The 26,232-nt window shown below is 42.3% G+C and overlaps 1 protein-coding gene across 1 annotated transcript in view; it reads right to left on the bottom strand.

Annotated features, from left to right (window-relative positions):
- Positions 1-26,232, bottom strand: part of ANKAR (ankyrin and armadillo repeat containing) — a 151,042-nt gene that overhangs the window by 35,766 nt on the left and 89,044 nt on the right. Inside the window, exons 18-20 of the mRNA XM_077448693.1 lie at positions 20,717-20,839; positions 15,018-15,176; positions 2,930-3,047 (exon numbers count right to left, since the gene is read on the bottom strand). Coding sequence (XP_077304819.1) covers positions 2,930-3,047; positions 15,018-15,176; positions 20,717-20,839 — 400 coding nt within the window. The remainder of the gene's footprint in view (positions 1-2,929; positions 3,048-15,017; positions 15,177-20,716; positions 20,840-26,232) is intronic.

Genomic DNA, 26,232 nt, shown 5'->3' on the forward strand with positions numbered 1-26,232 from the left:
ATTATTATTATTATTTGTATGTATTTATTATTTCATACATGTTTATACACACACATACATGTCTCACTGCATGAATATGGTTGATCATCTGTTGAATATACGGATCATGTATAATATACGCACACACACATATAGGCAGAGTACCAAGTCACATAAATTTATTATTTCATCACTATTTTCCTTTCCTCCTCCCTGCATATTAGATATTCAATATGCTTTATCCTTACATAGTAGATATAAAAATGATTTATCATTTTTCAAACAAATAAATAAAATAATTTTTCCTCAGGAAAAATCCTCTGTTCCTTCGCTTGGATGGTGGAAGCGTCAAAAGTTTTGTGACTGCCTGTAGGTCCTAAGGATCCCCGCTTTATGTAAAAAAACATCTCTCCTCTCCCCCCCTCTCCTCTCTCCCCCTTCTGGGAGATTCGGTGGATATGAATAGTGGGGTGGAGACAGTCCGGGTCTGCCTTCATTGAATTTGGATACTAACATGAGAGTCTCTGGTCTATACATTTGTATCTCACAGAAAGGGTAAATATATAGAGAAGTCTGTATAATTGCCCATTGAATGATACTGCTTTTAATATTAATTGTCCACTTATTATGTTGGTAGAAATAAAGAAACCCCCTGAGGAAGACTGCGACCAGTTCTAAGTCGAAATGCATTGGGGTATTTCCTCACACTAAGTGGCCTTTCTATGATATGTAAAAACAAGAATGTGGGAACTTAAAAGTAGATTTTCGGATGGAGATATGTTTTATCCATGAACAATTGTTGAATTGCACAATATTGTATAGAGATTTACAGATCTGTATTGCTACACCAGAGCTCAGATTTTTTAATCTAATTCACTGTGATATACCCATCACTTAGTGTTTAATAATAATAAAACATTTTGAAACTTTTTATCAATGTCTCTCATTTGCCACTGAAAAATCCCATGGGGAGTGTCTCTATATCTTTTTCCTACCTCTAGAAACCTTAGTACCTTCTGTCCTTTCCATTTTTTGCTATTATGGTCGGGGCACAGACAATCCGACTTAACATACAGAACAGTACCCAAGACAACAGCACATATATAAATACATAGGATCAGGAATAGTTACTGTTAAACTTGTATAAGCACAATACTGTTTTGTCTGCCTATTGTGACAACTTATATGGTCAACATTATAGATGGAAATTGGGCCCTCTCTTGAAGGCCAACATGTGTGTTTGATTGCCTGTTATGGCCACGGTTATACTGTACCTTTTCTGTACTTCCCTTTTTTAAAAAGCAATAAAAATTTATATTTGAAAAAAAAAGCCAGCCCTCTCCCTGGGGGAGGATGGATTGTTTGCCTGGCCCTTCTTTTTGAGTAATCTGTGGCTTGCTTATGCCTTATAAAATGATTATTATTATTACAATTACAAGATACTATATAATACACACATTATATACAACTCTTTTTCTGCTTTCCTTTTGTAGGACTGCTTTGCTGGAATGAGGAAATCCATTGGTCAGATCTAAATAGCCAAATGAGTAAAGTAACTTTCTACATTTGGACAAATTGGATGTGTTTATATTAGGTATTAGCAACATCTCATCTAGCGTTATTTAAAATACGTCTTTTATATAGCTTTAAAGAAGTCTTCTCTCCCTATGGTTGCAACGTTTTGCCTTGACCCAGGTTTTGGAAGATTTGTCTGATCATCTCAAGAATTGATTTTAGATTGGTAAATTTTCCTCTTGGCCTGATAATAATTTACATGTGATTTTTTTTTAAATGTAAAAATGAATAACTACTGTAACTATATTGTAATAATATTTCAATGTTATCAAATGTTAATATCATGTATTCTCTTTGCAGTATTATACTTCACGCAGCACTATACATTTCCTGAAGAAGCTCTTTCAGAGCGAAACATGTTGAGTACAAGTGGCTGCAATGGTGTATGAAATGCATACAATTGATTATTGAATGTATTTTTAAACATATTGTTATTCAAATAAAATGTATATATTTTTAAATATATTGTTTATTATTTATAATTGGCACCTTAAAAGTCCCACTTTCTGTATCCTTGAAAGTAGAAACAGTTAGGCTGGCCATAAATTTCTTGTACAATTTCCCCTCAGATTTCCTAAAACCACATAATATGAGGTTAAACCTAAACACTTTCAATTTATATGTAATCAGGTACTACATAGTTGAAGGTAAATCTAAAGGAAATTGAATAAGAAAAGTGCATAATGTATGGCCATCTTTAAACAGAATGGCAGACTTCGGTGTTATGTAACATGTACAATTGCTTACATCTCTAGCACAAATGGTTGGCGCAGTAAAACATTTTTAAGGAAATCTGTTTCCGAATAAGCGATCACTTTTAACACTTACAATTTTACAATAGTAATATTAAAAGTAGAACTATAGGCAAAACTTTATTTCATTTTAGACAGAGTAAAGGAATAATCAAGATCATTTTTGTCATCTGAGTCCCATTGCGAAGATTTACCTTAACTTCTTGTCCCATAGCCAAAACAAGAAATTAGAGGAAAGCCCTAAAAATTAGGGGAACCCCTTGAACCCCCCGTCCCCCTAGGTAACCAGAACTAGCTTCCCCACTGGAAGATCTGCCCTCTATTATTTTTCTGGGGACAACCTTTCATTTTTAATGGTAACTGTAAACAGGACAAATAGAGAAGGTGAATCTCCCGGGGACACAGACAGCAATAACAACATAAGTTTTGCCTTGATAATTTAAACTTGTTCACAAACACTTAAGTGTAGTTAGAAAATTTGCTCTGTCTATGGCCAGCCTTAGATTTAAATATTTCTGGCTGGACCATTATCATTACATGTTCATTTAGAGTGTGAATTACTATAATTACACAACATACAAACTAAAAAATATATAATTAAAGCATAAATCAATGCACCCTACCTGCTAGCACAATTGTGGCTGACTTCCTTGCTTGTAAGAGCTCTGACAATATTGTCACACCTTGAGCAGAAAGTGTGACTTGATCCATATCCACAACAATTCTGGACAAAACAACAATCTATAGAAAATTTGGATGAAATGGGTATATACGTTAACACTTGCCCTTTCCACATAAAAATCATCTTTTATTTAATTTTGAAGATGTTTACACCGTAAAACTTTTCGTGCAGCATTTATGGTCTTGTGGCTTGGCAGCAAGGTACAAGGGACGAGTATCAACATTTAGAATTCCAGAAAAGTTGGGACGCTGTGTAAAATCTACATAAAAACAGAATGCAATGATTTGCAAATCTCATAAACCCATACTTTATTCACAATAGAAAACATCAAATGTTTAAAAAAAAATACAGGTACAAGGAGAATCCCCAGCAAACACTGGCGGGGACAGAGCGTCAGCGGGGAGCCCATTTGGTCGTGGAGGAAGTCAACAACCTGTTTCCAGTAAACCTGCAGCTCAGGACAGGACCAAAGGAGACGGTAGAACGTCGCCTGGGGATCACCGCATTTAGGGCATGTCGGATCGTAGTTAGTCCTAAATTTGGACAGCATCCCCTCTTATTTTAACAACATTCTCTAAGGCCCCTTTCACACTGGGGCGGGAGGTGCGCTGGCAGTAAAGTGCCGCTATTTTTAGCTGCGTCTTACCATCGGATTAGCTGCACTATTCGGCCGCTAGCAGGGCGGTTTTACCCCCGCTAGTGGTGAGAAAGGGTTAAAAACCACCGCAAAGCACCTCTGCATAGGCGATTTGCCGGCGGTATAGCCTCGCTGCCCCATTGATTTCAAAGTGCAGGAGCGGTGAAGGAGCGGTGTGTGTATACCGTATCCCAGGCTAAAAATAGCGGCACTTTACCATCGACGCACCTCCCGCCCCAGTGTGAAAGGGGCCTTAGCCCTTGTACACATGGTCGGACATTCCGATGGACAATGTCCGATAGGACCGTGTTGTCGGATAATCCGACAGTGTGTGGGCTCCATCGGACTGTTTCCATCGGAGTATCTGACGGACCAATTTTTCCAGCTGGGCTATAAAATTTTCCGACAACATGATCCGATCGGACTTTGTCCGATCATGTGTAGAGAATTCCGATCGGACAAAGTGCCACGCATGCTCAGATCAAATTCCTAGACCAAAGCTATTGGCTACTAGCCTGAATGTAGTCCCGTCGTAATGAAATAACGTCATCACGTTCTGAACGATCGGATTTTCCGACAACTTTGTCCGACCGTGTGTATGCAACAGTTTCGGACAAAATCTGTCGGACAAAATCCAACGGATTTGGTTGTCAGAATGTCCGACCATGTGTACAAGGGCTTAGAGAGTGTTGTTAAAATAAGATGCTGCTAGCAGGAAATTTTTTACTCTCCTGCTAGCGCACCGCTCCACAGCAGCGGCTGTTTCAGGTCAGTTTTCAGGCACTATTTTTAGCGCTGTAGTGCCTGGAAAACGACCCAGTGTGAAAGGGGTCTAAATGTCTGGGATCTGAGACCAGTTGCTGGAGTTTTAGGAGAGGAATGTTGTCCCATTCTAGCCTGATATAGGATTCTAACTGCTCAACAGTCCTGGGTCTTCTTTGTCTTTTTTTTGTTTCAAGATGTGCCAAATATTTGCAATTGGTGAAAGGTCTGGACTGCAGGCAGGAGAGTTAAAGGCACATTTCACATTTGGGAACATATTACATGTTCCACCCGTTTTTAGGGTTGAACATGTAACACGCTCCCAATGCTGCAGACACTGCCCGCTGCCCCCCTTCTTCTGACAGCAGTATAGGGAGAGGTTTCTTGTACTAGCTGTCACTTTTTAAAATCAGTGTGGCCGTGCAGGGCTTTGCTCACACGGCCTCGTCATTCATTTACACAGCTCTGTGTATGAATGAACTACAAGCCCCAACATCCTTTGCAGCTTCTAAATAGTGCAGCGCTGTGTTTAATTAAAAAATGTGCATACAAAATTTATATTAAACATTTCATGATCAAAAAAATATTTTAAATAAAAAAAATGAAAATGTCCAAAAATTTAAAAAAAACAGTTCACCTGTGTCAATGCTTCCAAAACAATCACCGCTGTGTGTGTTCGTCCTCAAAAGGACCAATATCCAGTACACACCTCCACCAGCTAAAGTGCCTGCTCACCTCAAAGATGAATTTAAAAGCATAGACAAATCACACTTTGTGTCCACCACAATGGATCAACTTTCACTCTCCAATGGTAATCCTACAGTCTCCAGACTGCTCCTCTGTGTGGGTAATCAGCGTTTGTATTGCCGTCAGACAAACCTTCCTTCACTTTCTCATAAGTGCTCAATCACACTATTACTTCCGTGGGTTATAGACATGAAACAACAAACACAAGTGCCATAGTGTACTCTGTTTGCATGTTTATTAAAAGCCCCCAAAACAAATTCACTTACAAGATAAAAACTTTAAAATAGCATGTCTCAAATCATCACTTCATTCACCGCAAATCTACACTCACAAAGCTTCACAGATTCGGCTCCTCCCCTCTTAACGCGTGTTGGCATCTTATTGGCCTTCATCAGTAGAAGAGTGATTTGTCCATGCTTTAACATTCATCTTTGAGGTGAGCAGGCACTTTAGCTGGTGGAGGTGTGTACTGGATATTGGTCCTTTTGAGGACGAACACACACAGCGGTGATTGTTTTGGAAGCATTGACACAGATGAACTTTTTTTTTCTAATTTTTTGACTTTTTTTTATTTAAAATATTTTTTTGATCATGAAATGTTTAATATAAATTTTGTATGCACATTATTTAATGAGACACAGCGCTGCACTATTTAGAAAACAATATTGAATTTGGTGTGGTGTATCACTGTAAGCCCTTGTACACACGGTCGGAGAATACGTCGGAATGTGTCCTATTGGACCGTGTCGTTGGATAATCCGACTGTGTGTGGTATGCATCGGACTGATTCCGTCGGAATATCCGTCGGACCCAATTTTCCAACATATTGGAAATATTTCCCGACCAACTGGGCCGGTCGGACCTAATCCGATCATGTGTAGAGAATTTTGATCGGACCAAGTGCCACGCATGCTCACATTCAAATTCCGACACGGAAGTGCTCGTTCAGGTAAAACTACTGCTCGTAAAGCGATATAGCACATTCGTCACGCTGCAATGTTAAAAATTCTTTCATCAAGCGCATTCTCTTGTTCTTTACAATGCTGCAAGAACAAACTTCTTTTGATGCTCATAGTCACACACACTTCTCCCGAACGGATTTTATTACTCTTTTTTAACCATTTCAGCAATACAATTTTAGTTTGCGTCACATCTACACAATTTTAGATTAGGTTTTTTCTTTTTTGGATGTTTTTGGGATTTTTTCTAAAAATCTCCTTTAAAGACAGTTTGCTCATTTCTCAATTTTTTTTTCTTTGTGTGTAAACTTACAACAACATTATTCTATTTTTTAGGCCGCGTACACACGCGGGGACTGTTCGCCCAACTTTGTCCGTCAAACAGTTTCGGCAAACAGTCCGCTCAAAATTAGCATGGACGGACATGGCCACACACGACGGACGAACAGTTTGCTGAAACCGTGCGCGATGACGTGAACGGCACGTACGACGGGACGAAAAATACGACGTCCTATACACTGCATTATAACTTTCGCCGTGTAAATCCTTTCTGAGCATGCGCGGAACTTAGTTTGACGAACAAGCCTACACACGAGGGGACTGTTCGCTGAAACAAGGTTTCAGCGGACAGTTTTTCGGAATTTCCGAAAAACCTTGTTCAGCGGACTGTTCGCTGAAACTGTCCGCTGAAAGCCCACACACGAGCGGACTGTCCGCTGAAACTTGGTTTCAGCGGACAGTTTCAGCGAACAGTCCCCGCGTGTGTACGCGGCCTTAGATTTTGTTTTTCTTTTTTAATCTACAGGGGGTTTTTTAGTGTTGGCACCCCTTGTTATTTATTTCACTTTGTTTTTTGGAAATGTACCTGCCTGCTCACAAATAAACTGTCCTTTTGGAAGGAAAACACATACGCAAGTATTTCATCCAAACAAAAAAATACCTTTATTTCGGTGTCAGTAACAGATAAAGAGGGAGGCAGCAATGTCGAAACTGGGGAGATTCGTGAAGCCTTGGGCCCCCAGGGCACACATCAGCTATTTAAACGCAAAAATTGGTGGCCTGAGGAATACATATCTGAGGGAGATAAGTCTGGTCCTGAAGTCCATGAAACCCGGAACAGCAGCAGATGACATCTAAGTTCCCAGGCTGTGGTACTACAACAGGCTGCATCTTCTGTCAGACCAGACTGAACCCAGGTCATCACTCTCTGGTCTTCCTTCCACGCTTCCTTCCAGGCTGTGGTTGTGGTGCTGGAGGTGAGGCAGAAGGAGGAGGAGGAGGAGCAGGGGCATGGGCCAAACGACACAAGTGTGTTTCTGGTGTCATTTGGCCCAACAGACCCGTGTTGAGGGTTTGTAGAATAACCTGCTCACACAAGATCTGTTGCCCCTGCTCCATTTTATCAAGCTTGCACACAACCATGGCGGCAAAGGCCTCTTGGTAGGTGGGTTTGGCTTGGAGTGCCGCAGAAGCCTCACCAATCAGCCTCAGGGCCGACTCCTCAACATTCCCCCCCTTTCTCGCCCTTCTGCGTGGAAGGCGGAGGGGAGGGACCTGGCATTCGGTGAGGCTCCTTTGGCTGCCCACCGCCTGGCTGCCATTTACCCCGCCTCCTCCTGGCTGCCACTTTCCACAGCCACCTCCTGGCTGCTGAATTCCACACCCTCCTGGTCCTGGCTGAGTTCTTCCTGTGTATGAAAAAGGGACATAGTTTTAGTTTTTGGTTCATCAAACACACACAATTTTCACATCAACACTGTTGCAAATTGTTAACTAATCGAAAAGACTATCATTCTGAGCCCAGCATTTTTCTTTCCTGTCCCAAAGGTTTTGGCCACTACTGTCTATTGATATGTGAAACACTTTATAAACTCACCAATTAGGGAGCAGAAATCAAGTTAACATCATTCATTTTGACTACACAAATATGTACAACAATACTATACCTGGCTCAAGCTGGGCTCCTCCAGTTCTTCCTGAGTGGAAGGCCCGGGTTGGGCGTCGGAAGACTCAGCAGGTGTGGAATGTAGCATATAAGGACGCGTGGAAGGAAGAGTAGAGAGGGATTCTCTGGCCTCAGCCTGGTCTGCCAGAAAATGCATCCTGTCATAATACCACAGGCTGGGGACATAAACCTCAGCTGCTGAAGCTCCAGATTTCATGGACTTCAGCACCTTCTTCCTCTCCTTCAGATATGCACTCCTGAGGTTCCCAATTTTCTTTTTGATATATTTGTCATCTGCCCTGGGGACCACCGGCTTCACAAACTCAACCAGTTCCAACAGTGCTGCCTTCCTCTGTCTGTTACTATACAGAGGGTGTGTTGCTTGCCACAGGATGGGCATGTCTCAGTATTTATCGATGAACAGAGGGAGGAAGCTATAGTCATTAAACCCATCCATAATGTCTGCAAGACACAACACAAGACAAACCCTAATGTCAGGCTAAACTCCACTAATGCAGGCCTCAATCTAGAAGCAGTGTAGCCTAGTGATGTACCAAGTTCAAAATTTTACCTTCGTTTGCGCGTTCGTCGCCTCAGCTTCTCCCTCTGTTCACAGATCGTACGGACGACACACGCGTGTTGCGTTTTATATACAGTGCGCATGCGTCAAACTCCGGCCGCCCCTGACGTTCTTTCCAGACTATTCCCCGCCCCTTCGCTTCTGGCGCAGTGGGGAGAGCACATGGCAGAGAGAACACAGGTGCGCACTAATAATTACACTAACGAGGAGGAGGGTGAGGAAAGCCCGGAGCCTGAAATGTCCCAATCCAGGAAGACAAGATTTAAGGCCTCAAATATGTCTTTTGGAGAGATGTTGGAGATGGTGGACATATTGAACAGGATAGACTATGATGGAAAGTATGGACCTTATCCAAACCCAAATATCAGAAAGGCCAAGATCATGAATAAAGTTGGATCCATGGATCAACTGAGAAAACACTGGTCAGACCTGAAACTGAGGGAGCACGAGCAGTACATAAGGATCAAGCGTGTTCTTGACAAAAGTAAGTAGTTGTCGTGTGTTCATATGATTATTATTGCTTGCATACTGCTCCATGTGCTTTGAGTTCATGTTGTGCATTTTAAAATGGCCACTTTCAAGTTCATGGTTTCATTCGTTTGTAGGAAACATCGTTCTTCCGGTAAGTATTCCAGCTGAACACAGTGTCCCCAATAATGTTATGACCTTGAAGCTTGGCCAAAATAAACAATTGAACAACACTTCCAAACAATGTTTCATATTGTTAAATCTGCCCTCTGTGTGCTAATTCTTTATTTTTTTTCCAATCTCATAGGGGAGAGAAGACTCGGCAAGTATGAGGACACCAGGGACCCCACCCCTCACAAAGAAGGACAACTTCCAAAAGCACAAACAGAGGAGCAGGAGGAGGAGGAAGGAGAGATCGTGGAGGTTGGGCAAATTTTCCCCACAACAGGTGAGTGTGGGAGAACACAGCTTCCGGTAAGCTCATCAATGTATGTCACCATATTTATATTACATGGTGTTTTTTTTTTGCTTTGTTTTGTAGGTGATGTGGAAGAAGATTCCCGTTTTACCAGTGAAAGTGCCCAGATCGTGGAGATAATGGTGTGCAATTCCGGATTGGGAACATATCCTGCAAAACATCAATGATGTAACTCAAAAATTTAAGAACGTCATTGATGTTTTGGGGAGAGTGTGAAACACCCAAAACTAGATAGGGTCTTTTTTTGGAAATTTTAAAATCAATACATTTTCTACATTTGTAAGATGCACAGAGTGTGTAAACATGCATTATCTCCCATCATGGGGGATCAATGTACGTGTTTTGTGTAAAGTGTCTGAGATGAAGGGGTTGCAGCCCCAAAGCATGTACATTGATCCCCCATGATGGGAGATAGCACATGTTGACACACTGTGTGCATCCTCCAAATTTGGATTTTTCAGGGGTCACACCCCATGTGATGAAGGCAATATCAGCCCAGTTTGTACATACTCATGTCTGATATTGTCTTCACTTTTCAAAGTTGAACTTTGTAAGTTCCTGTGTTGTGTATTTTACAGTTAGATACATGCCTGTTTACCCAAAAACACCAAGTAACCCAAATTTTTATTAAACTCTGTTTTAGAAACACACTATTTCTTGGTTGGTTGTATAAACATTTTCAAAACGCACATGTGAATGTGCTTGGATTAAAAAGTTTAATTATCAACAATGTGTGGCTTCCTTTTTCATGGCAACAAAAATGTATTTGGAGTACAATTTGAGTTTGTGCTGAGAAGGAGTGTGATTTACTAAAGTCAACTCCACTTTGCACACCAAGTGCAGTTTCAGGTGTACTTTTGCAGTGCACTTGGAGGACATAGTGGATGTGCCTTTAATAAAAAAACACCCACAGTGATGTGTAAATTTTTACAATCATGCCATTTTCCTGCCATGGTGCTGAAAATGAGCACGATTTTGGTCAGTAATGCACTACATACATTAGTTACCAAAAAAGAAGGTGTGTGTGTAGCAGACCCACAACATAATAACATTATCTTAAGAAGAGACTGTCCCCTCATCTCGCTCTGAACTTGGGTTTGCACTGTTGGTGAAAAAAGGCACAACTTGAAAAAACCTAATTATACCTAGGAGGCACCTAAAACCAAGCCAAGCAGTAAATGAAGAAGTTTCAGATCAAAATGTATTTTTAAAATGCCGCTCAGACATTGTCTGGCATATCAATGGCCCCCCTACCCACAAAGTAGTCCATGTATTGTGTTCTAACCTCATGGGCGCTTTGGGGGGGCAAGCCAGGATGAGCATGTTGAAGTCCCGTGAGGTTATCTGCATTTTCCGTCAAGTCTGCTTCTTGTTGGCCAACTGAGACCGCATAGTTCACAGAAACTTTTTTCAAATAATTGTGAAGAACACAGCACGCCAGCACTATGTGATTCAGTTTGTATTCCGCCATGTGAATAGGCGTAAGAAAAAGGCGGAACCGGCTGGCCAGTATACCAAAAGTGTTCTCCACCACTCTTCGGGCTCTGGACAGGAGGAAATTAAAAATACTCTGGTCTGGGGTGAGGGTCCTCATGGGGAAAGGCCGCATCAGATGGTTCGCCAGGGAAAACGCCTCATCCGCGACGAAGATGAACGGGAGTCCTTTCTGATTCTCCTCTGGGGGTGGCAAGCCCAGACTGCCACTATGAAGACGCCAGTAGAACTCCGTCCGTGCGAAGACTCCACCATTCGACATCCGTCCATTTTGCCCCACGTCCACATACAAAAACTCATATGTCGCAGACACCACCGCCAACATCACGATACTATGAAACCCCTTATAATTATAATAGTACGACCCCGAGTTGGGTGGTGGGACGATGCGGACGTGCTTCCCATCTACTGCTCCTCCACAATTGGAAAAGTCCCAACGACTGGCAAAGTGGGAGGCCACAGTCTGCCATTCCTGTGGCGTTGAAGGACACTGTGGAGTGAAACAAGAACAAAAATTATTAATTTGACCAATCAACATTACAAGCAGATTACACACAAACATTTTGTGACAAAATTAGTCAAACATTTTGGGAACTGAGTATTTAAAGCCTAAAGTCTAATGTCCCCTTATGAGAGTCATCACCCCCCCATCCCCCCCATCTGATGGGCCCTTGCTAAAAAATGAGGGGGGGATGTTTAGGACAGGTAACCCTCTCCACTTGATTGAGAGCTGAATGGCTAAATAATGTGTGCTACTTTGGGAAGCCCCTCCTTAGTTACACTATTGGCAGCCCACGGGACAGGTAAGAAGTGTCATAATAACAAAAATTAACCAAAATGTAAGCACTTTTTGACATTCTGCTATTACATATCCAGATAATTAATAGGTTAAAACCAAAAAAAAAGCATTTGAAAGTATTGAGGCAGGCCCTTGCACTACATGCTTAGGTGAATTCATCCATAGATGTGAGCATCAAAAAGGTAGGTATAGTGTGTATTGAGTTTGGTAAAGTCAGCAGATAGAGGATTGCTATCAACTGAGCTAGCAGTTGGGGGGAGGGGGGTTCCTAATGAGTTTGGCACAACCCCCCCCCCCCCCCCCAAGAAAAACAAACACTCTGCATGAATTGAAGCACACACATCATATTTGTAGACATTTTAGGGGAAAGCAATACTATGGAGCTGCCAAAAGACATTGTTAAGTGACTAGACTATAGTTTTATGGGCCAAGAAGAGCATGGTGGGGAAGTTAGTGAGGCAAATCTGCATGAGGACAAAAGGGCAAAGTATATGAATTAGAGCATATTGCAATGATGGTAATCATGAAATACATAGAATGTGATGTTAAAGGATAAAACTTACCTTCATATAGTCCTTCTGCAGGACCTGAATGATGGCAGAACAGGTCTCTGGAATAATGAGCCCCAGAGCCTGGGGGGAGATGCCTGTAGAGAACTTGAGGTCCTAAAGGCTTCTCCCAGTCGCCAAGTAGCGCAACGTGGCGATGAGCCTCTGCTCCGGAGTGATGGCTTGCCGCATGCAGGTATCCTGCCTGGTGATATAAGGGGTCAGCAAAGCCAGCAGACGGTGAAAAACGGGGTCCGTCATCCGGAGATAATTCCTGAAACCATCAGGATTATTCTCCTGGATCTCACGGAGCAAAGGCATGTGCGAGAACTGGTCACGCTGGCGCAACCAATTCTTGGTCCACAAACGCCTCCCCTCCCTGTTCATGGACCGGGCTTGTGTCAAAGTAACAACCCCAACACGAAGCCCCTGCACAGCAGAAACTCTACGACGAGTACGTAGAGGAAACATGGTTTGAAAACGGTCGGCTGGTCAGAACGGACACCAGAAAGCACAGATAAACAGCAAGGCCTGAAAGAACGACCTGAATAGCAGAAGCAAGCAGACAATAAGAAATGCCTTTCAAAGCGTACTATACCAAGATATAGTCCACAATGATCAACAAATACTTACTGACTGCACGCACCGATTATCAGATACGCAAAGACAAGCACAAACTGAAGAGCTGTAGCGATCTGAATCATAAATCTGAAAAGCGTGAATCGTCTCTCACCAAACTTCTACTAACACGCGATAGACACAAGATCAGCAGAAGGAGCCCAAAGGGTGCCGGACGTGGAGCTGAACTTCCTTTTTCTAGTCCCGCCGTACACGGCTTACGTCACCGCGTTCTTGGCAACCGCTAAATCAGACAACTTGGCCCGACCGTGTGTATGCAACAGTTTCGGACACAATCCGTCAGACAAAATTCGACAGATTTGGTTGGCAGAATCTCCGACCGTGTGTACAGGGGCTAAGTATTCAGCAGCTGTGCAGTCACATATATTGGTGATTTCACACATTTACCCTGTTATAGGAGAAAGTAATTTATTTTGACACTGATTGTTTTTTTCACAATCCTTTGTGGCTGTTGGCTTGTAATTCTCAATGCTTGCAAGAATCCAACCCATTTTATATACTTCTTAATGAACTACCACAGAACTCCACATTCATTGATTCTTCATGTCAGATTGTATCTGCCTGTCCAAATGGGATGTATGGGAACACAGATACAGTGACAGATCTACAGGAGACCTGCATCGCACCAGCAATCTGACCCCAGATTCCACCCCCCCATGTGAATCGTACCCCTACCCATTCACCCAAAAAAGCAGTAAAATGTTAACAAAATACAAGAGCTGGTTTTTGACAAGTCCTTTATTACATTAGAAGCCCGAAACCATCTTCTCCTGGAGCCATCATCTCCCGAGGCCGTCATCTCGCAGTGTCGTTGTCTTCTTCTTGTGCTGTCTTCTGCGGAGCTGTGTTCTTCCTCACCGCCACTGCCTTCTTCCTCGCTATCACTGTGCTCTTCCCCGCCGCCGGTTACCCGCTAAAAACGGGAAAAAACGGTCTTGCCCTGAAGCTGTCTTCCTCCGTTATCTGTGATATCCCCACTGTCTGGCACCTCTTATAGAGACACGGGTGTGGCTATCCAATGACGTTGACTGGAGAGCCCGCCACTTGTAATTTTACAAGGGACGGGCTCTCTGGGCGACGTCATTGGAGACTTGGGGGGGTACCCCGCGCCTTTTTTTCGTGAACTATTTTTCCGGCATTTTTTTTCTTTACATTCAGCTTCAGCAGGGAAGCCGATGACAGCTGATGACTCATCGGTTGTTAAGGACAGGGCAGACGGCTTCTCGGCCATCACCTTAGCAACCAGCTATATATAGTGTGTTTAAAGAGAAAAAAACTGCATGCAAAAATACATTTAAAAACTTGGTTTTAAAAATGCAAAATGCACTGCAAAATGTGCCTGAAAAATGCATCAAGCACAGCCACATTGATGTGAACCTAGACTAAAATGCTCTTTTTATACCCAATCATGTTACTGACCTGTTGTCAATTAACTTAATTAGTTGCAAAATGTCCTTCCAGCTCTTCCTTGTTAGTGACACTAAGCCCCTGTACAGTTGGTCGGGAAATATTTCCAACATGTTGGAAAATTGGGTCCGACGGATATTCCGACGGAATCAGGCCGATGCATACCACACACAGTCGGATTATCCGACGACACAGTCCGATAGGACATATTCCGATGGATTCTCCGACCGTGTGTACAAGGGCTTAGACAGCGTTTTGTTGCCCTGTCCCAACTTTCCTGAGATGTGTTGCTGCCATCGATTTCAAAAGTACCTTATTTTTTTCTTAAAATGGTACATTTTCTCAGTTTAAACCTTTGATGTTTTATATTGTGAATAAAACATGGGTTTTTGAGATTTGAAAATCATTGCGTTCTGTTTTTATGCATTTTACACAGCGTCCCAACTTTTTGGGAATGGGGGCTGTAAAAAAACAACAATGTACAATAAAATATTATGTAAACAGTAATGTTCAATAACTTACAGATAACTAGGTGATGGGGAACTTTTTGACTTGTCTTATTGTACCTGGAATGCAGCATATGCTTTGTCTTCATTATTTTCAGACTGAAGGAAATGTTCATAGATGGCTATTTCCACACCTCCATTTTGCAGAAGATAGAACTGCTGTAAGGTATTGTTGTAAGCAAAAAGAGCTAATGCATGGCCAGCCCGTAAACATATATCCTGAAACAAATTAAAGGTAGTATTATATACTTCAGCATTATAATGATATCTAAAAAGAAAAAAAAATTTAAGTTTTTTGATGTGTACGGGTTATGGGACAGCAGGCCCCAACCCACCAAACCCATACAATACATATCAAATAAATAAAGACCAGAACATATTAAATGGGATGGAAAAGGCCACTGCACTTTATTGGTATTAGCAAAAATTGCTTGTTAATTGTACACATACAAAACATTTCAATAATAACATAACCAATTGCTCAGTTTTATAACTCAAGCTTAAATTTTACAGCAATTACAACAACCACTTTGGTAATCCAAGGTGGCGGATAACCTCATAAAGTACCTGCGATGGGCGTAGGAGGAAGCTTTCTTGATACAAGAGGTCCGTTGTGAGGAAAAGCATTTCCCTCTAAAGCTTACATAGGGTCCAGGACATTCCAGAAAATGTCAAGAATTCCTATTGACTGGAAGTCCACACAGCAAAGTGCACACAAAACACTATTTCTATAAACCTAAACATATCTAAAAAACAACTAAATAGGGTGGATAGCAGCCAGAATCCTATATAGGTGGGCCCAAAGATTTGTGCCCACTTATATAGTCTAAAGAATCCTCAAATTCAAAGCTGCATATTGATATTGTTTTTGAATTTATTTGTTACTGAGCAACACTATAAAGCTATAAAAAAAAAAAATAGTGCTGACTGAAGTGAGCTCTTGGTCTTCTAAAAATAATATTTTTGTATTTACGATAAAAAGTTTTTTCTTGGAGTCTTTTGAAGGACACAGGAGGGTAGTTATACTGCCCCTTTAGAAGGTTGGGACACTGGCAAAAAAAAACTCATTAAGACAGCTTCTGTGTACCCCACATCCAGCCTTCATGCCTCAGTTTTGTGAACAAGCAGTAAACGGGGCCAATAACACAAAAAATTGGGATATTGGCACACAATAAACTTTAGAGCCCCTGTATAACTCCACCTCCAAGCCAAGTATTTTGAACAACCAGAAAGAACATAATTTCTCTCAGAGAATTCAGCTTACTGGAGAAAAAAGCCAGAGGATACATAAATAATGTAGAGCCTTGCCTCTGGGACGGGATGGCCCAATGATGTTCTCTGAGGCATCTAATTCGAAGACATACAGCAACTCTGGGTCTGGATGCAACAGGTCTGGGATTGGATGTAAAGAGCAGTTTCAGCTTATCAAATGCTCCTTAAACCTCCAATTACCACCAAAACCGGATGTATTGCTTTCTGAGTTGTGTGATGGGACAGATGATAGCTGAAAAGCCCTTGATAAATTTCCTGTAGAAGTTGGCAAAACCCACAAACCTTTGCATTCACTTTCTATCAGCTGCAGCAGGCCTATCCAGGATGGCATTAACCTTTTGGTAAGCAATGGCAAACCCTTACGCAAATATCATGAAACCTAATACTGAGATTTCATGTTTCTACAATACACATTTGTCTGTTTTGGCATTAAGTCTATTTGCTGTTAGTTTATTCAATAATCTTGACTTGGACATGATGAAGCTCCAGGGAGGGGGAGAAGATATTATCCAAGTATACAACTATTATTATTATTATTATACAGGATTTATATAGCGCCGACAGTTTACGCAGCGCTTTACAACATTGGGGTAGACATTACAATACAATACAATTCAAGACAAGGGGAATCAGAGGGCCCTGCTCATTAGAGCTTACAATCTAGGAGGGAGGGTCAAGTTATACAAAAGGGTAATAGCTGTGGGGGATGAGCTAATGGAGACAATAGTGAAGTTGTTAGATGGAGGCAGGATAGGCTTCTCTGAAGAGGAAAGTTTTCAGGGATCGCCTAAAAGTGGATAAATTTGGAGACAGTCTGACAGATTGGGGTAGTGAGTTCCAGAGGATGGACGAGGCTCGGGAGAAGTCCTGTAGGCGGATATGGAAGGTGATGATGAGGGAGCCAGAGAGCAGGAGTTCTTGGGAGGAACGAAGTGGGCGATTAGGTTGGTATTTTGAGACTAGGCTAGTGATGTAGCTGGGGGCAGAGTTGTGGATGGCTTTGTAAGTAAGTGTTAGTATTTTGAATTTAATTTGTTGGGCAAGTGGCAGCCAATGGAGGGATTGGCAGAGAGGGGTAGCAGACACTGTGCGGTTTGTAAGGTGTATGAGTCTGGCAGCAGCATTCATAATGGACTGAAGGGGGGATAGTCTATTTAAAGGTGAACCAATGAGGAGGGAGTTGCAGTAGTCAAGGCGAGAGATAACCAGGTAGTGAATCAGGAGCTTTGTGGTTTCATTGGTTAGAAAGGGACGTAGTTTAGAGATGTTGCGGAGGTTGAGGCGGCAAGCTTTGGAAAGTGATTGGATGTGGGGCTGAAAGGAGAGTTCAGAGTCCAGGATAACACCTAGCACCCTGACATGTGGGGATGGGTGGATGGTTGTGCCATTACTCTTGACAGAGAAGTCAGGGGAAGAGGCGCGGGAGGGAGGAAATATTATAAGTTCGGTTTTGGACAAGTTGAGTTTAAGGAAGTGTTGTGACATCCATACAGATATGTCTGTTAGTAAGTTGGTGATGTGTGAGGAGACTGATTGAGTGAGTTGAGGGGTGGAGAGATAGATTTGTGTGTCGCTAGCGTAGAAATGATATTGAAAGCCGTGAGAGGCTATCAGCTGACCCAGGGAAGAGGTGTAGATTGAAAATAAAAGAGGTCCAAGAACAGAACCTTGGGGGACTCCGACAGAGAAGGAAAGAGGAGTGGAGGAAGTAGAATTGTAAGTGACACTGAAGGTGCGTTGGGATAGATAGGATGAGAGCCACTGAAGAGCACCGTCACGGAGACCAAGGGAGTAAAGTTTTTTGAGGAGGAGAGGGTGGTCAGTCAAATGTGTGAAAGGCAGCTGAAAGGTCCAGAAGTAGGAGTACAGAATAGTGTCCGGTTTTTGCAGTTAGTAGGTTATTTGTGAGTTTTAAAAGAGCAGTTTCTGTTGAGTGTTGAGGGCGAAATCCAGATTGAAGGGGATCAAGAAGGTTGTTTTTAATGAGGTAGTCACTCAGTTGGTTGTAAACCAGGCGCTCAAGTAGTTTAGAGGAAAATGGGAGCAAGGAGATAGGGCGTAGGTTGTTAGGATTGGTAGGGTCCAAGGATGGCTTTTTAAGTATGGGGGTGACCAGTGCATGTTTTAGAGCATTGGGGAAAATGCCAGAGGTGAGGGAGAGATTGAAGATGTGGGTTAGAGAGTGTAGTATAGAGTCAGATGGCGAACGTAGTGTTTGAGAGGGAATAGGATCCAGGGGGCAGGTGGTTAGGTGGGCGTTAGAAAGGAGTTTAGCAACTTTGTCTGTAGTAGTAGTTTTGAATAAGGGGAGTGTTGAGAGTACCTGTTGTAGTGGGGTCTTAACTGGGGGAGATACCTGTGGAGTGGAGATTTCATCACGGATTGTATCAATCTTGTTTTTGAAGTGATTAGCAATCTCCTGGGCAGTGAGTGAGTCAGTGGGTGGAGGCGGCGGAGGACGGAGTAGAGAGTTAAACGTGGAGAAAAGTTTACGGGGACTGGACGAGAAGGTGTTAATAAGAGTTGTAAAGTAGGTCTGCTTGGCAGTGTGGAGGAGAGAGTAGTATTTTTGGAGGGCAGATTTGTATTGGTTGAAGTCTTTGAGAGACTTGGTCTTGTGCCACAGATGCTCAAGAGTGGGACTACGTTTTTTTGAGAATTCTAGTGTCATCTGTTTGCCAGGGTTGTAGGGGTCGAGGTCTGATTCTGCGTGTAGTGATTGGAGCGAGCTTGTCCAGGGTGGAGGACAGAGTTTTATTGTAGATGGAAGTGGCTTGGTTGGGGCAGAACAGGGGAGAGATTTTGTCATAGAGGTGGTCAGCAGCAGAATAGAGGAGAGAAGAGTTGAAGTTGCGAAAGTTTCTACAGGTGATGGTTAGGCGATTGGAGGGAAAGGTGTTGGAAGACAGGGAGAGAGAGAAATTAATTAGGTGATGGTCGGAAAGAGGAGAAGGATTATTTGAGAAGTTGCATGGAGAGCAAAGGTAGGAGAATACAAGGTCAAGGGTGTTGCCATCAGAATGAGTAGAAGCCTGTACCCATTGCTTCAGGTCAAATGAAGAGGCTAGACTAAGAAGTTTAGAAGTAGCAGGAGTGTTTGTATTAGCAGGGATGTTGAAATCACCAAGAAGGATTGTGGGAATTTCTGAAGACAGAAAGTAGGGTAGCCAGGCAGAGAACTCATCAAGGAAAGTTGATAATGGTCCAGGAGGCCGGTAGATCACAGCAATTCTTAGGGAAGTAGGAGAGACTAGACGAATACAGTGAGCTTCAAATGATGAGAGGGAAAGAGAGGGAGGGGAGTGAATAACCTGGAAGGTGCATTGGGGGGGATAGGAGGAGTCCCACTCCACCTCCCTTGCATCCATTAGGCCTAGCGGAGTGAGTCCAGTGAAGGCCACCCTGCGAGAGAGAAACAGGAGAAGGGGTATCAGATTCGTGGAGCCAGGTTTCTGTGAGAGCAAGTATATTAAAGGAATTAGTGACAAAGAGGTCATGAACAGCCGTGAGTTTGTTGCAGACAGAGCGAGCGTTCCAGAGGGCGCAGGAGAGGGGAAGCTGGTTTTGGGAAGAAGAGGAATCGAGACTAAATTGCATAGATTGCGACTACCAGAGGGTGTAGGGTGATGGGTGTGTTGGGTACAGTTAAATAAGGGAGGCCCAGGGTTAGGGGAAATATCTCCAGCGGTTAGCAGAAGTAGAAAATTAAGGGAGGTAATATGAAAGTAGGATTTGTATGAGGGGACATGCTCCAGTACCCTGGGGTGTTTGTTAGCAAGTGGGTTTAGAGTTAGAAAGAGGTGATGAGTGCAGTAGTAAGGAGAGGGGAGAAGTGATGGTGATATGTACAGACTAAAAAGAAAGTCCTAGAAGATATCAAAATAGTGAGAATGTCAATTGGTGTGACCAACCATATATTCAAAATGCCTAAAACAGGTTCTAAATACTACCCCAACAATATGGACTAGATTATAAGTCCAGTGCAGGGACCAAAGGGAGAGGGTACATTTTCTTGATTGTAATTCTGTTAAGCTTTTGGTATTACATGCAAGGACAGAGAGGATGGTCCTTCTTCTCCTTCTTGACAAAGAAATTGTCCAACAGGGGATGTTGCTGGGCAGATGAAACCTTTTGCCAAATTCTCTGAAATGTATTGGCAAAGTTTTTCCAGGCTTTGGAAAGGGGAAAAATCTGCCTAAACTGTATTTCTGCTCCTGCTAAGAGTTCAATTTGACAATTGTAAAGACTTCCCACTTTCAATTCAACATATGTGACAGTTTCTCCGAGACGTCCACAGAAATCACCAACAGGACAAATGTTGTGCGTACACATTTTATTCATAATTTGTGCTTAGTCTAACAATGAGTATAATGAAATAGTGTTTCATTAAGGATATCTTTGAAGCTAGCAATATGATAAAGCCAGGACACTATTTAATACAGTTTAAAATATTTATAACTGGTACAAAATGGCAGAGTAAGAAGTACCTTATCATTGGCATGGAGGAGATTAAGAACATCAGTATATTTAAATCCTTCTTTTTCATGCAAGAGACTCTGCAGGCTAGAATTTTTCAGGACAACACAAGCTATAGTACAAGCAGCTTCAACCTGTCCAAGAAGACACACAAAAAAATAAAATTACGTAAAACATGCAAAGTTTTTTTTTTTTTAGGTTAGTGAGCAGGTAAAAATCTTGGTATTATGATGCATGCTGTTGTGAATTCATGAAGAAATACATTTAATATTCACTGGCAGAGATGAGAGATTTCAGTAGGCCTCAAAAAGTGGATGAACTATAATTTTGATATTATTGAACTGTTACCCTTTTGGAGATCTTTAAAACAAAATACATGATCTCATACTTTTTGTTTTTCCAAATGTGCAGGGGATTAGTTATCTGCAACTTTTACAAACCCTGTGTTGAAACAAGAGACTGGAACAATGGTAGCTTTTGTCACCAAACAAAAAGATGTGTACTTATTTTGTTGGTTAGATTGAGAAGACCAAACTTGCATAGGGAATGATCACATGGAAATAACCCTTTACTAGAAAACCCCATTGTGCTCAAGTGAAGACTGTTTGGACAATATACAACCATGAAGACAAAATTCAATAGCTGACACCTTGTCCAACAAAACCTATTGTGTGAATTTTTAGGAACTTGAGGACACAGCTAAGCTATCTAAACATTTATTGGACTGCTCAAAGTCCATCTCAAAACATGGTGTTAGAGGAATATGCAAGTCAGACATATTTTAAAAGTACTTCAAGTCATTCAAATTATATGTGATATCTGTAGGTCATAAAATAGATATTATAATTTTAGTATCTAATGATCTAAAGAACTTTGTCATAAAGAAAATATTTATGAAAGTGTGATTATAAGTAGAAGGGTTTTAGCAACAAATTAGCATCGTGATTATAAGTATTGAACCTATGTTTAGATAAACAAATATTGATTGGATACCCGAATTGTACATGTATCCATATAGCTAATAATTTTATGTGATTTTGATTGATATATATAACCTGTGTCCTTTCTAAATAGACTTGATTTAATAGATATACATTGATATACATATATATAACTATTTTATACAATGGGGATTATTCAAAATTATGTTAAGCGTATTTTCTATTATATTGGTTACTATCATTTCTGAACACTAGAGATATATTCGTTAGAACATATATAAAAACGAATGCATATTATAAAAATAAAAAATATTAACTTAAAGAGATAAACACCAAACACATGTGAGACACCTGGTGGTTGAAGGTGCTATTACCTTAAAATCATTAGACTCATGGGAAAGGGAATCATTACATGTTGCCTGCCAATGAGGAGGGAACACATACCTTTTGGGCAGAACTTAGTATAATTTTATGATCTTATTGTTTAAGAGGATATTTAAGAAGCAAGAAAGATAGGGGGGAGGGAGCTCAGGGACCCACCCTGGGGGGACACTGGGAGTTACACACACTCCCAGACAGACTGACTCTCATGCACCATGCATGAATACATATTTTAACATTCATCAAATTCCTGAACCGCCATCTTAAATCCTGGGAACCAGCAATCCACACTAATAGCCATTTTGGAATGGGTAAATATGCCATGTTGATTATATTTTGCATGTTCTCTTAAATATTGATGTATTGAATATTCTATTATTGAAAATCATTCTCCCGAATCAATAACCGCCTTTTCGATTTTTCTCTAAATTCAATTTCTCATTATAAATTTCTTTTTGCATAGTTGCCAATTTTCTTGACAAACGTCTAATTTATTTCACATTGTTAACCACTTACTTACCTGCACTATAGTAACGGTTGGACGTGTGAAATACAGACGTTCTGTTTAATTGTCAATTATCAAAAGGTTATTGATTCTACCGAGAAGTTATAAATGGTGATATTAAGTCCAAAGTACTATACTCCCATTTTGTGGGTGTTTCCATTAATTGTCAAGGTGTTTATGTGACGCAATCAATATTTTAATTTCATGTAAATATTTGTCTTTTGTCAACCAATAAAAATAACTATTTTGTATGATCACTTGTCTCCGTGAATAAGTTTCACATGTATAGACTGTGTCATATAGATTGATTTTGTATCTTAAAAATATCTTCGTTAAAAATTACTTAATAAATACTGTGCGGGAAACTGTCCTTAAAAGGCACAACAATGCAAATAACCCCCTTCCAAAAGGAGAAAAAAGGAGAATCGGTTCTTGGATTCAACAGTGACATCAGAGCCAAAGGAACCAGTAAGAAGGCATGAAACATAATTTGATCCACCTGTATGCTCACCAATGAATGACCCACTGAGTGGTTTTAAAGCATCACACAGTCTTTCCTGAACCAGATAACCAATCTTTGGATAGTAATGTTTCAGCTGACTAGGCTTCATCAGAATAGACTGATGGCTCTGATGAGCATGTAAATCACCAACGGGGAGAATATCCTCAAGCACAAAGTACATGTAGCAACTCACATAGGCACAAAATCTCCTACAAATGTGCCTTTACAATAGGTTGGAGGAGATTTTTGTAGGATTTTGAGTGCTCAGCTCTTTCTGGAGGTAGTGGTCACCTGTGCCTCTTGGAAGCCTCTGATGCTGGGCTGAGGTGGTTGTCTAAAGCTCAGGTTAATGTTAGAGGTCAAGGAAAATAGTTTTACCATGATTTTTTTTTTTAACAATTTCCATTATTTACCTTGGATTTGATTTTTGACCTATGCTAAAAAAATAAAAATGGAAAGTGCAACCAATCTACACTGAAGTAGAAAAGAAAAAGCAAGGCTGTTAACAAATACAGTTGCAGACTTCCGGTTCCGGCGCCACATGAGGAGGAGGTGATCGCCCTCAGCTCCCGCGTCCTTCCTCGCAAATCTTGCCTAAATAACCGGCACAGGCCTCGGGGAGAACCTCTCTTACCCCGGCAGATGGGTGAACCATCATGGATCGCTTCATAGAGCGATCATACGCTAAAGCGGCCTCGGCGGGCCTCCCTCCCACGGGAGAGACACACGCGGCCAACATGGCGGCCGCGCCGCACCTTCAGGATCAGGCCCCGCCACCTCCGGAACCACCGAATCCAGCGGCGCCTATACAGACAGACCCTGTGTCGCCCGAGGGCATAGCACACACGGTTGTGCTCTTGTTGGGTCCCACACTCGCTGCTACAGTAGACGCAGCAGTCAATAGAGGGCTGGAGCAACTGCACCTGGAAGTACGGGCCCAGGCACAGAGACTGCAACAGACAGAGGACCGCATTTCGGCTCTGGAAGACGAATCTGCAGGTACGTCTGCCACGATAGCTAGGGTCCTTACCACCCATAAAGAGATCTGGGAGAAACTGGACGATTTGAAGAATAGATCAAGGAGGAACAATCTCCGCATTATAGGTCTCCCGGAATCGGTTACCTCAGCCCAGCTATCAGCGCTATGCGCCATAATGATCCCGGAACAACTGGGCCTCCGCACGCCATGCACGATCGAACGGGCTCATCGTATCGGACAGCCGTCCGAATCGCGCTCCAAGCCGGCATGTCATTGTTAAGTATCTAAACTATGCTGATAAAACGGCAATCATGCAAAAGTTTCGCAGCTCACATTCTTTGATGATTGATGGGGCTAAACTGCTCCTTTTTGCTGACTACTCAGTGGAGCTTATGAACAGACGCAAGGCCTTCTCCCCGGTGTGCACCGCCCTATACAACAACCGTATCAAATTCTCCTTGTCTTATCCGGCCACGCTACGCCTCCAAACGAACGAAGGGGACCAGCTCACCTTCACCACGCCGGGAGAAGCAGAACGATACGTCAAATCCATGGGCTCTGCTATGGAACATTCGGCCGTGACCGACGTGTCGTCTTCACACTCCGCGGGCAAATCGGCTATGCCTTCTAAGTCTCACCGCAGTCCCACTAACCCTCTGCACAAGCGCATCAGAGTCACGCCCAAGGACGATCGTTCAGGACACCGCTGACAAATTTATCTTTCCAAAGCCTTACGGACAACCAGGGGGTGAGGATATACTTTAGTTTGGGATCTCCCTCTCTCTCTCTCCGGTCCTTCTGAATACCACTGGCCTAAAATATGGGTCCCCAAGGATCGATGACAGGATGCCCGGCCTCCCAAACGTAGCACTATGACACCGGCCCTCCTTTTGCTTCTATAAGCAGTTACTATGTTCTATACAGGTTGCCTTTTTATTTTTATTTTTTTTCTACAAGGTTTTCTGCTAAATGGTTTCGAGTATTACCTACTTGGGGTTTGCAGCTTTCAACTCGGCTCACCCACCCTATCCATTTCCCCCATGCAGGTGGGTCTTAGTCACCAGCATATAGAACCTCACTGGAGTCGGGGTCCTTTGTTGTTATCCCCCGTCGAATCCACCCATGTACCCCTGCAGGGTTACTAGGTTTTACCCGCTGCCCAGTATAACTATTTTTGTTTTATTTTTCTATCTTCTTTATTCTCCTCTCTTTTCTCTAATTTGATACGTCTCCCCTTATGGCCCCTTCACTGCCATCAGAGGAGGGGCGGGACGGGGCTGGTAGCCGAGTCTGAAAGTTGTGACTCATGTGGAAAAAAGGAAAGTCCATATATGCTGTTATGTTATTACACACATTGTGTTTTATATATATGCTCAGTTATGTAGTTTATGCAATTGTATACCAGATACAGGTACCTAAGATAGCTGTAGTACCCTTGGGGACTGAGGCCTATTTGTGGAGACATATACCCGCGGGGACACTTGAGCACAGCAAGGCTGTCCCGGCACTGACCACTAGTATTCTTGCCCAGCTAACTTTATTGTGTCATCACCAATTGGTGGGCATGACTTGAATGTTGTCTCATGGAATGTCAAGGGGCTTCGATCTCCATGTAAACGTATGGCTGTACTGAGACACTTGAAGCGCCTCCGAACAGACATAGCTTTACTGCAGGAGACTCACCTTACAACGGATGACCTGCAACGACTACGTAAACTATGGGTTGGCAAGGTTTATGGCTCACCAGCAGCTGGACGCAAGGCTGGTGTTGCCATATTAGTACATAAAAACCTACTGCATGAAATGGTGTCTATTAGAGCTGACACAGAGGGACGTAAGGTGACAGTGCAGATATTACTAGACTCAACCCCCATGGCCATCACCAATGTTTATGCCCCTAACTCGCCGAGCACGCCTTTTTTTCAGGAAGTAATCCAGTGGATTTTAGCCTTCCCTGAATCAAAACATCTAGTTGGGGGAGACTTTAACTCAGTGATGTCCACCATAACTGACCATTCAAAGACTGATACTCGTAGTGTAACTCCTCTGACCACCACTGCACCCAAACCTACTCCATTAGCCCAAGCCCTAACCTCCATACATTTCACTGATATATGGCGACTGCAACACTCGACTAGCCAAGAATACACCTTTTTCTCTCCACCGCACCAATCCTTTTCGCGCATAGATTATTTTTTTGCCTCCCCCGCCCTAATGCC

This window comes from Lithobates pipiens, unplaced genomic scaffold (genome assembly GCF_037356315.1).
Source record: "Lithobates pipiens isolate NorthernLeopardFrog02 unplaced genomic scaffold, aLitPip1_a1.2 Scaffold_22, whole genome shotgun sequence".
NCBI lineage: Eukaryota > Metazoa > Chordata > Amphibia > Anura > Ranidae > Lithobates > Lithobates pipiens.